The sequence below is a fragment of the Muntiacus reevesi genome, chromosome 20 (genome assembly GCF_963930625.1).
Source record: "Muntiacus reevesi chromosome 20, mMunRee1.1, whole genome shotgun sequence".
In the NCBI taxonomy this organism is placed as follows: domain Eukaryota; kingdom Metazoa; phylum Chordata; class Mammalia; order Artiodactyla; family Cervidae; genus Muntiacus; species Muntiacus reevesi.
Window position 1 is genome coordinate 16103214 of NC_089268.1, and position 16969 is coordinate 16120182.

At 50.6% G+C, this 16969-nt stretch overlaps 1 protein-coding gene across 1 annotated transcript in view; it reads right to left on the minus strand.

The window, feature by feature from the left end:
• Positions 1 to 12147: 12147 nt before the first annotated feature.
• Positions 12148 to 16969, minus strand: part of LRFN2 (leucine rich repeat and fibronectin type III domain containing 2) — a 42395-nt gene continuing 37573 nt past the window's right edge. The window contains exon 2 of the mRNA XM_065913351.1: positions 12148 to 13111. Within this exon, the coding sequence (XP_065769423.1) occupies positions 12148 to 13111 (964 nt within the window). The remainder of the gene's footprint in view (positions 13112 to 16969) is intronic.

A 16969-nucleotide genomic window follows, 5' to 3' on the forward strand; every position in this document is an offset into this window, starting at 1 on the left:
CATGTCTGACTCTTTGCGACCCCATGGACTGCAGCACACGAGGCCTCCCTGTCATCACCAACTCCCAGAGTCTACTCATTCATGTTCATTGAGTCAGTGATGCCATCCAACCATCTCATCCTCTGGTGTCCCCTTCTCTTCCATCAAGGCTATGGTTTTTCCAGTGGTCATGTATGGTTGTGAGAGTTGTACTATAAAGAAAGCTGAGCGCAGAAGAATTGATGCTTTTGAACTGTGGTGTTAGAGAAGACTCTTGAGAGTCCCTTGGACTGCAAGGAGATCCAACCAGTCCATCCTAAAGGAGGTCAGTCCTGAGTGTTCATTGAAGGACTGATTTGAAGCTGAGACTCCAATACTTTGGCCACCTGATGCAAAGAGCTGACTCATTGGAAAAGACCCTGATGTTGGGAAAGAAAATAATCACTAGTGGCCTGAAAATTCTAACAGTGTTACCATTGATCCATATAATCAATCATCATGAATCTGTAACTTCTCAAATCCTATGGATTATTTGTGCTATAGAGAGCTCTGTGATTTGGAGGCAGAGAGATACTGTGGTCATTTTGAGCATTTCTGAAATGGGAAAAGACCCAACTCCTTTGAAGGGAGGGGTGTGTAGTGTGCTTGCCTTATTGTTCTATATTACTTCTCCCTTCTTTCCAACACTTACACTTTAGAAAGTGAAAACAAAACAAAACAAAAAAACAAACAGTGACATGGGGTTTATTTAGTGCTTAGTTTGTCAGGACAAAGTTTAACTCAGGAGGCACCGGGAGAGGCACGGAGAAGTCACTAAATTTTTGCTCAGTGCATCTCTCCATGTCTTGTACTTTTTAATGTCAGAGTCCCTTTTCATTGCTCACCTTCCAGAAAATTCACTGAAATTCTAATGTCGTTAGCTGTTGCATAGGTTACTTTGGGGGCAGCTGCAGTTATTGAGTGATTAAATCTCCAGCCCTCTCCCTAACTAGTTGTATGACCTGCAGCCAGTTGTTAACATCTCTGTGTCTGTTTTCTCAGAAAATGGATGATCTATCCCCTAGGTAACCAGGATGCGCAAAGACTATGAGGAACAATACATGAAGTATTTGAGATGCTTACCACACTGTTTGGTAAATAACACTAGTTCCCTCTCTCCTGCTTGGACCATCCTTTGTATTCTGAAAAGAACTAGCCTATTGAGGGTGTATCACAGCCAAAAGGAAGGCATCTCAAGTCCTCCCTCCCCAAGCTGGTTCAAGGCCAACCCAGATTCCATAAAACTTTCTGAAAGACTTCCATCTTTCTGTGCAGCCCTCTTCTCAGAAACTGGCTGTGGCAGGCCAGTGCATTCTGGAACAATCTGAAAGGCCTGGGGCTCATCACCTTCCATCATTCTCCGCTCATCTAGTCTCCAGTCATCTCCTTCTGGAGACCTGGAAGAGACAAGTGGATTTGATGGTGCAACTGTGCCCCAAAGCCTCCAGTAGCATGGAGAAGCCAGCCCTTTCTTCCTTCAGTAGACCTTGAAATGCAGGTGCAGGCATAACCACGATTTTTCAATGTGCTTCTCTTACTACATGGGCCAAGAATCTTTGCCAGACTGGTTCCTTTGAGAAATCAGAGCCTCAAAGCATACAGCACACTCACTCAAATCTTAAAACAACCAACTCCTTGGTGGGCCCTGCTAACCTCCTGGCTTCACTATGCAGAGGGCCCTCAAGGGCACTCCTTGTGGAGTGCACCCCAGCCTTCTGCTTCTTCCCCTTCTTCTAGATGAGGACGGTAGATGGACTGGATCCACACCTTGGACCTGCACAGCTGTCCTCCCAACTGCTCCTCCGATCCTGCCCTGCATTCCTGTCCTGCTCATTCTTTCCTGGACCCCTATCACATCCCTTCTTTTTTGCTTATCCCAAGGTGGATTAGAGTCTATGACCCCTCTCCCATCTGGGCTGTCCCCAGAGGGCCAAGCCTCGTATCCACATAGAATTCCTGCAGAGCTGCCCTTCTCAATCCCATCTCTCAACTCCCTCGGGTCCTGTAGCCTTTGTCTGCCTCTCCAAGACCTGCCTGTGTGGAGGCCTCTGGCTTCCTGCCTTCCTGTTGTGGCAGCCAGGACTGTGACGGCTGAGTGTCAGCGGTGTCATGTGAAGGAAACTCCAATTGTGGGGTTAGAAAATTTAAAGTTTGAGACCCACTTCTGCTTCATAAGCTCTATAAGAACTGGGGTGGGGGGTGGAATGGGCAACTTGCATCCTCAGTTTGGAAAATCTATAAAGTGGGGAAAGCAGTAATGTATAAATTGGAGTTTTTAGGTAAGGAATGGAAGGAGTGATAATCCATGTGAAAGAATTTATTTTTGATAGTGAGATGCCATACAGTCTCTCTACCTCTGCTGCTGACTTTTTGTATCATAAGTGTCTCCAGTTACATTTCATCCTCCACCATTCTGCAGACAAAGTTGGATGTAGGGAAGGAACCTTGGTTGACCAGCCCTGGAATTGGATACTCTTTAATTATAATTTTATTTATTTTCCCCCTAATTATAATTTTATTTTTCCTCAGTATTATCAATGTTATATAGGTTACTTCAACATGTTATGAACCCCATGATACATTGAAAGTATTATTGTTTTAAACAGCAAACAGTACTTTAAAGAGTATGAAATGAAAAATTTGGAATTTTGAAATTTTACCTTTTATACCATATCAAAATATCAAATTCCTTGGAATGAACCTAACAAAAGATATCAAGCCCTCTATGCAGAAAGTGGGGGAAATATTGGAAGAAATTACAGAGATCTAAATTAGTGGAGTGAGACACCGTGTTTGAGTTATGAGTCAATATTGCAAGGATGTCAGGTCACTGCAATTTGGTGCAATGCCAATCAAAATCTTAATGTGTAGAAGTGTGTGTGTGTGTGTGTGATTTTAAAATCTTAGCCAAGGCACCTGAAAAAGAACACAACTCACCAAAGAAGATACAGTGTGAGTGAGCGCTCAGCTGTGTGCAACCCTTTACAACTTCATGGACTATAGCCCACAAGGCTCCTCTGTCCATGGGACTTTATCCTGGCAAGAATACTGGAGTGGGTTGCCATTTCCTCCTCCAGGGTAGAATTGGATACTCTTGCCTAGGCCCCCTCTATCTTGTATTTTACTCCAAACCAAAGATGGAGGCAGCTTAGGCAAGGGGATTTTATGATGCCTGGCACAGGCCCCCATTTTCCCATAAATCTCAGGGAGGATGGAAGGCCCTAGAGCTCAACAGAAAAGTCCCAGGAAAAGTCCCAGCCCCTGCTTGCCTAGCAGGTCAGGGCTGAATTAACCTACAGCTGTTTGAAGGATTCCTCAGAAGGTAGAATCTCAACAGAAGGCTTAAAAGTGTGAAGATAAAGGAAGAATAAGGCCCCTTGATTGCTGCTGAGGTACTCCCCACCTTCTCCCAGACCTCTAGGGTGACCCACAGTTGTCTCCATTTATTTTTCAACATGGACGCCAAGCTGTTGGTGTGTGGGGGGTCACTGACCCCCAGTATCGTGTCCTGTTGCCCTTCCTAAAGCAGCTGTGTGCCGGCAGCTCTCGCAAGGGACCTGTCCAGCTATGCATGCTCCAGCCAGCCCCCTCTACCTCCAGAGTGAGTGAAATGTTTCTCTAACATTCTTTCTTCATTCAAGCTGGTACTAGTGTGATGTTTCAGAAGTAAAAACCAAACTGGGAGCCAATTATGATCTTCCCACCTCAAGCAGATGGGTGCTGTTTTTGCTACAGGAGGCCTGGATGTTAAGGAGAGGCAGGGAGGATTGGTGAGAGGGCTGCCTGGGGTCATCCCACCACCCCTTGGAAGTACTCACCACCTGACTCCAGTGGGGACCCTCTGGCCCCTCTACTTTCTTGAACAGAGCCAGCCTCTCCCTGGGTGGTTTACCTGGCCCCTGACAGAGTCTTCCCATGAGTATTTACATTACAGAAGGGTCTTTTCACCCAAAGGAATAAGGAAAAGAAGCCACTGGGAGGTTTTTAGTGGCAGCACTTGTCTTTCCAGAGCCCTGATGGTTTGATTTTCATCATTATGTCAGACCTGGGACAAGGGTGAAGGGGGAGCAGGGATTGGGGAATTGATGAGTGAGAGAACCTAGGGGAGAGGTTTGGAATCTTCCAGGCCCCTCTAACTGCTGGGACAGTGGATCTCAGAAATTAAAGGAGCTTCAGGGACTGCAGACGCTACCATGTACTTTCTGCTCCTTTCCTGCCTCCTTCCTTCTCTCAATGGCATGAGCAGGGTTGATTCAGCGAGGAAACAACAGCTCCTCTCCTCCCCTGACTGCACCCAGGGGAGATTTTCCCTGCAGGACTGTGGCTCTATACCTGGTTTCCTACCACTGTTGGGCCACAGCAGTCTCTGCCAGCTACTTTCTCTCTGGGCTCTGGATTCCTTGTGAAGGAAGGATTGATGGCTCTGCAAGGACCCACCAGGAAACATAACCATCAGGCATTGGTCTGATTGGAGTACAGGGAGCTGCTCCTTGTCTGGGGTGAATTCTGAAATTTATCATGCACGAGCTTGCCGGTAATAAGATTACTAACAGTTTTCATGGATACTGAACAGGTGATTCTAACACCCATTGAGGGAGGCCAGCGTGGATGACCTCTAATGGCTCTGTGAGCCCTGAGATTCTGTGAGCCTGAGATCCCTAATATTATTGCTAACATGCTGTAACTTATAATAATGTTTTCAAAGATGCATATCATTAATAATAATGACCGTTATCACTCTGCCTTTCCCAACCCAATATGTGATCTATATAACTAAATGGTAACTCCTCAGGCATACTTACCAGAGATGATACTTACCACTGTTACTTTACAAGAAAGAAAACTCAGGCCAAAAAAACAGACTCTGAAACCAGCTCCTCGCGCTGGATGCCCCTCCTCCTCCAGAAGCAGGTGCTCCTGCCTCGGGCTACTCAGGACCCTCCAGTTCTTTGCAGCTGTCCATCTGCCCTCTTCCAGGCCTCCTCCCAGCCACCTCAGAAGCTCCTGGGATTACCACAGTTGTCATCCTTCTGCCCCTGCTTGTCCGGTGCAGGATTCTAGTCCTGCCTGGGTCCCTTTGACCCAAAGCTGGTCATGTCACCATGCTGGTCCCTTTGGAACTTAAAATCTAGTGAATTCTTCCAGGCAGAGGTGCCATGTGGGCTTGAGGCCAATCCATCCACCCATCCATCTCCTCCTGGGTAGTACATCTATAGGTTATCTTTAAAAGAGTGAAAACAGGCCATCTCTGTAAAACCAGAGGTCTGGAAACTAGCTTATGCCCTGCCCCTTGAGGAAGTGTGTAAGGCCCCCCAGTGCATGCCCAGTGTCCTTCACTTTTATTTTGATTTCTCTCCATAGTGGAGAGTGCTTGGCACACAGTAGGTTATCAAATGCTTGCTGAAAACACCTAGTGCTGATTGCTCCAACTCTCTCACTTTTACTTCTGGATCATTTTCTCAAATTCAAGGTTCATATACCAAGATTCAGGCTCTGATCTAAAACCCAGCAAGCTCTGCATTTCTAATAGTCTCTGCAGTTCTGTAGGTAACTTCAGTGTAAATCAATTTATTGAATGTTTACCCAGCTCTGCCACTCACTAGCTGTGTGACCTTGGGCAAGTTATTTAACCCCTCTCTACCTTAGCTTCCCCAGTGGGGATGATAATACTAACCCATTTGATTGAACTGTTTTGATGACAAGTTGAGATAATCTATAGGAAGCTCTTAGAACAGTGCATAGCACATAGAAAACTCAATGAATGTTAGCTATTATCAATATAATCTTGCAGTTCAACATCAACTTGGAAAATACCAAGTTTGTGTCAACCTATGAAGGAATGAGAACTTTCCCATAATTAGTCAGGGTAGTTAAGGCAACCAGCCAATCCCTGGTAGACAGGCAGAATATTATCTTTGAGAGAGTCCCCAAAGAATGTGTGGAAAGGGTATGATAGGGAACCCAGATTACTGAATGTAACTGAAGGCTTAATTCTCTTCTTCTTGGTAATATTCCTTCTCAAATGGTGAACAAGACACTTGCTTGTTACCAGGAGAGGCCAAGTCAGAGATGGAGGGGACAGGTGTGGGGCTCTGAGATTTTGTCTCATGAGAAAGTGGGGTTGGTCACAGAAAGGTCAGCTGATAGATGTAACCATGGTTTTGGGAACCAAGGACACCTCAGATATAGCACTGGGATTCAAAGCAAAGACATTCACCCTGGCGAGACATATAAATGCTGGAGTCGCTGCTGTATGTGCCAGAAAGAAGCAGTGAACACATGTTACAGAGGAGGTGACAAAAGAAGAGGGGGTGTGCGCATCATCACCTAACCAGATGGGCAGCCTGGACGGAGGGGCCCAGGGCTGTGGGAGGTTGGTCAGTAGGCTGACTGGCTGTGGCCCAGATGGGCTTGGGGGTCTCATGGAGATGGGTGAGATTCCAGATTCACCCTCTCATCAATAGGAAACCAAGTAAGTAACTGCAGGCTGCACTGACATCCCAGGAAGGGCCTGGATAGTAAGATCTTCCTCACCACAGCCCCAGAGAGACTCCAGCATTCAATGGTGGAAAGAATGCTGGCTGTGATTCACTAGGGGTACACTCAACTGTTGGCTAAATGAATCAGAAGATCCTTATCCCAACAAAGCAGGACAATAACCAGACAAGAGCCTGCAATCTGGGTCCGTTTCCCCAGAGTCAGTGAGCAGAAGAAAGATGCCAAACATTGTCCCAAATAAGATCATGGGACAAGACCACTGCACTTGTTTGAAGATGCTGAATGGCCCTGCTGGGAATCACAGGATAGCCGGAGAGGGAAAGGTCAGCTTCCCTATTTGGTCTGTTGGGAAACGTATTAATTTCCCTCTGCTAGAGGCTGCAGGGAAGGGAAACCTATGAGCTTTGTAAACATTCACTGCTGTGAGCTGGGGAACCTGAAATAAGAAAATGAAAGCTGAGAATCTAAGATCTTTGGCTTAAAGGCTGAAAACACAAATAGATATTTTTAGACTGAGAAGGGGGTAGTGTTCCTTTGAGATGTTTGCAGAGCAACCCATGTAGGGGTCTGATTTTATTATGCAAAGGTAGAAACCTCAGTTGTTTACCTGTGAGAAGCCTTCTTTTCACAGCAAACTTTTCCTCTGCCAACTGTGTCACACGGGTCTGGGGATCTAAGCATGATGTGTAAAACTATGTTCAGATTTTGCCTGCTCCTTGCCAACAGTCTTTTCTTTCGGATGCAGGCATGCTTAGTTGCTCAGTCATGTCTGACTCTTCACAACCGCATGGATTATAGCCCACCAGACTCCTCTGTCCATGGAATTCTTCAGACAAGAATACTTGACTGGGTAGCCATTCCCTTCCCAAGGGATTTTCCTTACCCAGGAATTGAACCTGGGTCTCCTGTGTTGCAGGCAAATTCTTTACTGTCTGAGCCACCAGGGAAGCCCTTTCTTTTGTGTAAGTGTGTCTATTTCACCAGCAGCAGTTTGCAGAAATCCTCATGGCTGCAAAAACAGAGGAAGCCCCACCCAGTTTACTGAAGCCCTGAGACATTCACTGCAAACATACTGAGAACAGACAGCAGAATACACAGAAGTACTCAGCCTGTACTTAGGAAACATCGATACCCGCAGACTCTGGGAGAAAAGTTATGACCCATGTGGGAAGGGGGACATCTGAGACAGTGACCTTCCTCTTACCTGGTTAGAAATGATGTCACTCAAAAAAAAAAAAAAAAGCAAGTCTAAGTTCTTTTGGAATTTTAGTGCTGTAATCATGGGAAAATGAAAAAAATCTCCTTTGAGGAGAATCTGTGGACTGTATCAATTTGTGGACTGAACTTGGGGAGAGAGGGTTGAAGTCTTGCCAGAAAGATTAATAATTCAGCCAGGCTCAGACTGTATCAGCTACCTCTCTTCTGCAAGAGATCAGAGAGCTAAAGCCTTCTGTCTATCAGGAAAGAGGATCTGGTAGGCAAACACCTCTTCAGTTAGAAGTTTTTGAATTAGGAAGAGACAGGAAGATTGGTTTGGTCTTTGGAGTGAGCTTTTGTGAGGTTTTCTGTCTTTAGGGTACAAAGTTACGGGCTTTCAGGGCAGAGGGGACCAGATGAGGCTGGAGATGAAAACTATTAAACAAGGGACATCTAGAGGTCACCAGGCCAGGAGGAGGAATGGTAAGGTCTGGGCAGGACCATCTGAAGCCTGGGTGGATTTTCCTGGCCAGAGTAGGAATGTATACAAGCTAAAAGAGGTCAGAAAGACTAACGTGGGGTCAGAAGAAACCATTTAACCAAGAGGACCCTGAGTCAACATTCGGAGAATTTTAGTCCTTGAAGCCATACCAAAGGCTTTCACATCAGACTATAAATTTGACTACTTCAGTCGGGACAAAATACTGTCTGAAACGAATGAGCTGAAGGGAGGAAGAAAGGATAGGGGAGGTAGTGTGATGTCATGGGAAGAGCTAAGTTTTTGCAGCCAGACTTACTGTGTGACCTTGTGGAAGTTACTTAACCTCTCTGAGCCTCAGCCCCTTCATCTGAAAGACTGGCATAATATATGTACCTTGAGAGGCTGCTGTGAGGGTTTGGTGATGCATGCAGATGAAGCAGCAGCACAGGATCTGGAACTGTAGGTGCTCAGTAACTGTTAGCTTCCTTCCGCTTCCAGAAGCTGTGCTTCCAAGTCAGTGGCTGCACATGTGGAGCTGACTGTACCAGCCCCGTGTGGTTCTCAAGCATTTTAAAGCCACTTAGCCTGTGTGAAACAGACGTCAGATTCCCAACACTATGCAAAATATTAATAATTCTGTACTGATTATATGTTGAAAAGAAAATATTTTTGATATATTGGGTTAAATAAACTATATATTAATTTCACCTGGTTCTCTACACTTGATTTAATGGGCTACTAGAAAATTTTAAATTACAGTGCAGCACAGACTTTATACCTCTTAGACAGTGCTGACCTAGACACTAAGAGGAAGGTAGGGTTGGGAAGCTGTGTTCCAGAAGCTCATTTGTTTCTCTACCGTGGGTCTGTGCTTTGGTTTGTTATCCTGAGTGCATGCGTGCTTAGTCATTTCAGTTGTGTCAGACTCTTTTGTGGCCCTGTGGACTGTAGCCCGCCTGGCTCCTCTGTCCATGGGGATTCTCCTGGCAAGAATACCAGAGTGGGTTGCCATGCCCTCTTCCAGGGGATCTTCCCGACCCAGGGATCAAACCTGCGTCTCTTGTGTCTCCTGCATTGGCCAACGGGTTCTTTACCACTAGCCCCACCTTGTTCTGCTTCCCCAGTAAAAGACCCTTTAGGGAAATAAAAGCCATCTTGGGCTCACCGAAAGTGGGTGGAAGGTACTCTGGCGCCCCTAGTGGCTACATGTGGTGCTGGCCACTGTCCAGGAAAAAGGAAGCAGGGCTGAAGGTGGTAGGTAGCCTGGACAGACTGAACTATTCCTTCTTAGCCTGGAGCTTCATTCCAGAGCCTCTACAGACCTTTACTCCAAGAGGGCGGGCCCATTCTCTCTTAGCTCAGAAGGCTCCCGCCTTATATGTGAACTTAGCAGGAAGCAGGCTGTCACCAGGCAGAACCAAGCAGGTGTGAGAGAAAATGCCATCTCGAAGCCACCTTCAGAAAACCAGTTTCCAGAGAAATAAACAGCAGACTTCACAGACACAGGAATGTTCTTTTTTTTTTTTGTCTCTCCCAAGAAGTGTGGTTAGTTGTTGATTTTAAAACTGTACATTTTACTGTACACTTTTTTTTTTTTAGTAAAGGAGAAGGTTGGCATTTGTATTCTGCCCACAGGGATGTTGCTTTCCAAACCTGACAAACACAAGTGCTAGTACATATCATGTCACGACAGAGCTTGGAGCCGCTGACGAGAACAGACAGCTGGTTCCCCTCGCTTCCCAAGTCTACCACTTTTCCTCTAGGCGCTTGAACCCAAAGGCAAAAAGAGAGTGGTATTTGGGGTCACCTCCTCAATGGCTACATTTAGAAAAGGCTGAGTGAGAAAGTGCAGAGGGAAAAAGGAGAGGAGGAAAATGGGGCAGAGAAAGAGGGAGGGTGGGGGAGATTTTCTTTCACGTCACCGAGGCTGGAGGTCTCCCATGACTGCAGAAAGCTTGTGCTCCAGCACTGGGGCTGGAAGTGAGCTTGTGGTCTCAGGAAGAGACCGGCCTGGTCTGTTGATGACCTGGTCAGGACCAGAAAGGGACTGGGGGGAGGCAGAGAGGCACCAGAAAAAAAAGGAATGAAGACAGGAGAGAGGAGGGGAGGTGAGGAGAGAGAGGAGGGGGGCAAGGAAGGAGGAAGGCATGGGGTCTGGAGGCTCCTGGGCGGGAGCCAGAAGGCTGTCCTGCATAGACGGTTCCCCGCCCTCTGCCTCTGTGTTCTGGGTGGGGCTGGGGGACCACCAGCCCAGCTCCAGGTCTGAGCCCATCAGAACGTTTCAGCCCCAGATGGACTCACCTGTATGCTCTGTAGGCTGTGCGGTCGGCAAGTGGCAGAAGGAGGGAGAATGAGGCTAGAGTTCTGTGGTGGAGGTTTGGGAAAGGAAGGAATGAGGTGGGGAGAGGTAGTGTGTTGACAATGAGGCGAGACCTGGGACAAGAGAGACAGAGGTGCGGGGGAAGAGCCTCCAGATGCTTCCAGATGCCTTCCCCCGCACCGGCCACAGGTCATCTGTCCCCTCTTACCACGGTCTGTGAATGTGGGGTTCAGTCCCCAGATGGGCAGGAGCCTGTGTGCCCCTCCCATCACCATCCTGTCATGTCCATGACAGATCCGCCTCCTGACTGGCATCATGGAAGGCAGCCCCGTGTCCCCGTGTCCCACCCTGAGCCACCTTCTCCAAGAACAAACGAAGGACAGGCTCTAGACACAGAAACGCCCTAGCCATGGTGAAGACTTGGTAACAGATTTCAGACACCACCCCCAAGAGGTACGTGGCCTTGGGGCCCGCCCTGACTTGGTCACTCACTCACTATGTGACCTTGGGCAGGTCCCTTGGACTCTGGAGGGAAGGAGAGAGAAGGTTAAGGGTGAAATGATCGCAAACACCTCTTCGAGCTTCAAAATCCTGCACCTCATTTAGTCATGAAGAATCCTTAGTCCTTCGAGCTGGAAGGGAGTTGGGGATTTGGTACGATCTCAGTATTTTATGAATTAGGAGCCTGAGGTCCCAGAGAGAAAGGGTCTTGCCTGCTGTATTCAACTGGGTATTGGGTGGTGGCTCTGAAACCCAGACTCATAGCTTTGGACTCTGTGTCCAGTGCTCCTTCTGCTCCTTCGAGTCCACTCCCCTTAAGAGAAAACCTCTTGGCAACCCCCTCACAACCATGCCCCCCCCCCATCCCAGCTTCCCTTAAAAGAAGCAAAAATCCTAAAGCACCTCCATAAGGTGCTTTGTACCCATGGGTCTCATAAAACCCTTCTCCCTCTCCCACATGGAGAGTCCTGGAAGTTACCCTTCTGGTTTAAGCTGATGTGCTGGGTGTGGGGCATTGTGTTTGAGAAGCAAAGGAAGCGGGGCCCGCGATGGGGGGTTCACTCAGCCCTCTTGAGTGTGGGGACTTGGGAGTAATGATGGGGTCTAGACGGAGGACTTCAATCTTCCCCCGAACAAACGTGCCACCCAAATCATTCCCTGCTTTGCTCAGCTGGCAGCGATTGCCCACCACCAGGGCTTCTGGGACCCACTTCTGTGCGTGGTGTAAACTCTCCATTATCTGTGTCACTGAAGAGGAAGAGTCTAGGACGTGGGAGAAATAAATTAAGAAACGAAACAACACTGGAACCATCCGCAATCCAAAGCCGCTTGCTTATAGGCTACATTTGTGATCAGAAAGGCAGGACCCCTGCCTTTCCAAACACTCAGGGCTCAGTCTGACATGTGAGCGATCGAGTCCGCTTTCCCTGAGCACACCCCGACGGGTGGTGGGGGACAGGCCTGGGAAGGTGTGTGTGGGTGGCAGAGTGGGGCGGGGGGAGGCGGTTGACAGGGAGACAAAATGGTCCCTGGATGTAAACATCACCATGGAAACTCCACAAAGACTTGTGGGTAAAGATGCTTCCCCTTCTCCCACCCTGGTAGGGTGGGAGGGAGGAGGCCCACCCCAGGCCTACACCGTGCTCTCCATCACCCACTCGGAGCTGCCGAAAGTTCCTCGGGCCCCCACCAGGTCACTCTCCTCGAAGGGCAAGAGCATGCCGTTAACAGAGAGGCTGCGCTTTGTCCAGATGTTCGAGACCCTCCGCGGGGGGCTGTAGCCACCGGGGGCGACCCCTCCCGCAGCTGCGGCCGCAAAGTCCCCCATGTCGAAGGAGTGGCTGCGTTTGGCCTTGCCCTCCAGGGGCAAGGGGAGCAGGCTCCTGGCCCTGGCCGCGGGCGGCCCCAGCAGTGGCTCTCGGTCCGAGGGGTGCCCCTTGGCCGACGTCCCAGACCCTCTCCCGCCTGGAGTCCTGGAGTCCAGCAGCTCCTCCTTTCTCTGACTTTTGAGGTCCAAGGAGGCGAAGGCCCCCATGAGGCGGTCAAGGTTGGGCTTGGGGCGGGGAGCGGGGGGTGGGAGCCTCCAGGGGCCCCGACCCAGCCCCTCCCCGATGCCCAGAGAGCTGGAGGACGAGGAGTCGCTGCCTCGGGCCAGGCTGGCACTGAAGTCCATGAGTTCATTGCGCACCACCACCTTGGGTGGCCCGGGCGTGGGGGCCCCGCTGGGCACACTGCCCAGAGCAGGCGGCTGGGCCCCGTTGGTCTGAGAGTGCACGTTGCTGACGGCAGCCGCGGGCTTCCCTGTGCCCTCCTGGTTGCAGACCTTGTAGCGCACCATGAGGATGACGATGAAGACCAGCAGCGTGGCCACGATGATGCCACCGATGACCAGGATCATGGTGCCGCCCAGGATCTGGCTGTGCATGGACTGGCACTGCGGGTAGTCGGCCTTGGTGAAGAACTGGGCGCAGCCCACGATGTTGGTGGCCGTGAGCGTGGTGGCCGTGTCGTCCCACATGGCCAGCACGCACAGGTCGTAGCCAGTCCCGGACACCAGGTTGTTGACCACAAAGGCCTTGTTGGAGGCTGGGATCATCCTGGGAGGTGGAGGGGATAGGTCCAAAGGGGCAGGCATGGTGAAGGACAGTAGGGTGATGGGGGGACAGGGGCAGAAGTAGAAGAAAGAGAGAGGGTGACAGAGACAGGAGACATGGAGAGGGAGAGAGCCGCAGATGCAGAGAGAATGAGGCAGAGAGGAGAGGTAAGAGGTGGAGAGACAGGAGAAGGGAGAGCCAGAGAGGAGGGGGACCCAGGTAAGAAAACAGAGATGGGGGGGGGGAAGAGAGAGGAAAAGATTCCGGGGCAGGGGGTAGATGTGTCAGAGCCAGGTACACAGAGAGACAGACATTGGCAACCAGGTGCGGGAGACAACCCGGACGAGGTGGAAATAAATCGGTGATGAGTGTGACCACGAAGGGAATGGAACAGGAGGTAGTTGACGGTAGAGAGTGGTTGGAGTTGGAGGTTCGGAGAACAAAGGGGAGAGATTCAAGGGAAAAAAGAGAGAGGAGACATGGGGAGGGGTGGAGGGGGAGGCAGAGAGATTAAAGACGTGAAGACACAGAAATTAAATAAGAGGGACTGCCCACCTCCCCACTTCTGCCTTCTCTGCTTCAAACAGCCCCTTGGTCTCTGGGCCGTGGGGGTGAGAGTCAGGTCAGCCATGGCTGCCCACCCCGAGGGCTGCCTCCACCCCCATCTGTCCTAGGAGATTCCCCAGCACTGACTGAGCCCCATTCCGAGCCTGAGCTGTGCTGAGTCACGGACAAGGTCCTGTCCTCAGAGGCCAAGGCCACCCTCCGCTCCAGATGGCTTTCCCTTGTCTCAGGAGGGAGAACTTCACTGCTGCAGATGGGTTGGGGGGTGGGTGGGGGTCTAGGCAGAAGCAAACTGGAGGTACGAAGAGGGGCGTTGCTTGGAGGGGAAGGGCGTGGTGCAGTGGTGAAGACTGGGGGGAACTCTGCTTCCCAGAGGGAGCAGCGGGGTCCTCCGTCACTGCCATAGCAGGCCAGGGGCAAAGACACCTGGGGCAGCATCACTGGTTGGGGAGGACTTGACGGCTCCCTCCACCTTCAGAGAGGGTCAGAGGGGGCAGCAATCTCCCCGCACTGGGGCTGGTCCACCCTAGCCTCGGTCCCTCCAGCATGCCTTCTGGTGAGAGTTCCTAGAAATGACGTCTGTCTCATCCCACATACAATCTTGCAGAAATACTCACCTCAGCTGGAAGGAGCCTCGTCTCTCTGCAGCCTCCCCCACCCCTCTGCCCCCCCAACTCCCAAAGAACTGGGTGTCCTTCTGTCCCCTGCTACTCCAGCGCTGTCTGTACCCATCAACGGCTCACACCCAGGGCCCGGCAGCTTAATTGAGACCTCAAACACGAAATACTGGAGCCTGAAGACTTCCACTTGGGAACCGCGCATGGAGGCTGGGACTGACAGGCAGGTATTGATGTCCCGTCAGTGGGCAGCCCTGGAGGCTCCTGCCTCCCGCCTCACTCTCGGCCCCTCTAGGCTGCTGGGGAAGCCACACAAGGAAGTTGAGTTCTCTGGCCCATCCCCGCCTCCATCCTATAGCTACAGTGCGTGGGGCAGAGGAGGTGAGTGGAGGAGGTGGAGGCCTGGATCAGCAGGCACAGCACCCAGCCCCTTAGGTCTATCTGTTCCACCTGTGCATCACGGCAGTCCTGGGTCCTCAGGTCACAGAGGAGGGCTGGCCAAGGCTCAGAGAGGTTAAGTGATTGGCCTGAGGTCACACAGCTGGGACTGCCAGGATGAGGCAGTCTGGGCTTTGACACTAGCTTCTAGATCCACAGTCTGGGCTTATTCCTTTCCACAAATGAGGATGATTTTCCTCTTCTCAGTGAAAACCCCGCCCAGGCCTGTTGCGGGTCAGCCAGCCCCTGCCATGGAGCAACTCAGCTCACTGAGGCTCACACTCCTCCACAAACAGGACCTCGGTTCTGCTGGGCCCACTGCTGTGCAGAGTCCACCTCCTTCCACCTCAGGGAAGCGGTGTGAGCGACGTGAGTTGGGGCGGCAGGAGCTGTGCACACCCAGGATGGTAACATAGTAGCGTGTGTGCTCAGTTGTGTCCGACTCTTCGTGACCCCATGGACTGTAGCCCGCCAGGCTCCTCTGTCCATGGCGTTTCTCCAGGCAAGAATACTGGGGTGGGTTGCCATGCCCTCCTCCAGGGGATCTTCCTGACCCAAGGATTGAACCTGTGTCTCTTAGTCTCACGCGCTGGCAGGCAGGTGCTTTACCCCTAGGGTCGCTGGGAAACCCGACGACAGTAGAGCAAATGCTTCATGGCAAGTGTGATCAGGCCCTGTTTTAGGCACCCTATGTCTATCAACTTGCTTAGCCCTACAGCAATTCTCTGAAGCAGCCACTGTAGTGGTCTTTTTTCTGCAGAGGTGTTAGGCAAACGCAACATGGAGAGCCAGCATTCAAACCCAGGCAGTCCAACTCCAGTCCCCTCTGACCCACCTCACTTGGCCACCTCTCTGGGTCATGAGCAATAAAAGAACATATCCCTTCAGGGCAGGGATGGGTTGGCTGGTTTATTGAACCCCTGGTATGTGACAAGGGTTTTCATACTCAATATTGTGTTTAAACCTCCTCACAATCCCAGGACACAGGAGAGGGATTCTGAGCCTAGAAATCATCTCAGTGTTTAGCCGTTTTATCTTGGAAGCAGACCCGGCTATTACTACTACTACTAAGAAGAGTAGCCAACATTGAGGGCTTACTCTTTGCCAGGATTGTTAAGAGGACTAGCTCATTTAATCCAACAATTGTTGGGAGGTCGTTATTATTACTGTTTTACATGTAAGAGCCTGAGGCACAGAAAGGTTAAGCTGCCTGCCTGAGAGCGTCCTGCTAGTAAGTGACAGAGGCGGGATCCGAACGGGAGAGTCTGGCCCCAGAGCCTCCACTCCTGATCGCTGTTGCTGCCTCTCAGCCACTTCCCTGTCTTCCTGCCCTCCCGGGGCGACGTTGTGTGGATCCTGCCTGGCCTTTCCCCATCCCTCTAGGCTGCTGTTAAGGGAGGTGTTACAGGGTGAGGCTGATCCTTAGCAAGCAGCTGGCACCCGGGATGAAGGGTCAGGCTGGGGAAATCCGTGCACTGTAAATGGTCCATCAGAAGCAAGGTCCCATAGAAAAGCCTGCTTCCCAGGATTAAGAGCAGAAAAGCAGCTCTTGTTTTCTCTGGCGGTGGGGGTGGGGGTGGGAGGGGGTGTGTGTATGTGTGTGGACCTAACAGGAGAACTAGAACCAGTTGGCTCAAACCGCCTTGGAAGTCAAGCTTTCCTTTGGTGACAATAGCCAACGTTCACCAAGTGCTAACCTTGTACTGGGAAGTTTACATGTAGTATCTCATTTAGCCGCCTGACAATGATAAGTTATCATTTCCACTTAGGAAAGAAAGAAGCTAAGCAGTTTTCACTTTCCCCTGGGGGAATGGAGCTGAGACCAGATTTGGATCTGGTTCTTAATCACAAGCAAGCCTGCTCCTCACTCCAGGCAGTGAAAGGATGGCCTGCCTGAGAAAGTCATGTGAATCAGGCACTATTCAAACCCGAGTGACAGAACCAACCACATGGCCACCCCATTTTGTTTCTGACTACTGACCGCCCCTGGGCTAGACCTGGGGAGCCTGGGTCCCTCTTTGAGACAGACTGGGACCTGGGCCCTGCACTGCAGTGCTTACACCTGGACAAACGTCTCCTCGAGCATCAGAATACAGAGAAGATTCCCTTCTCCAGGGGATCTTCCTGACCCAGGGATCACACTGGGGTCTCCCAGTTGCAGGCAGATTATCATCTGAGCCACCAGGGAAGCCCTACAAAGAAGCTCCAAGGGACTAAAAGTAACTGCGTGCATGCACAGTGG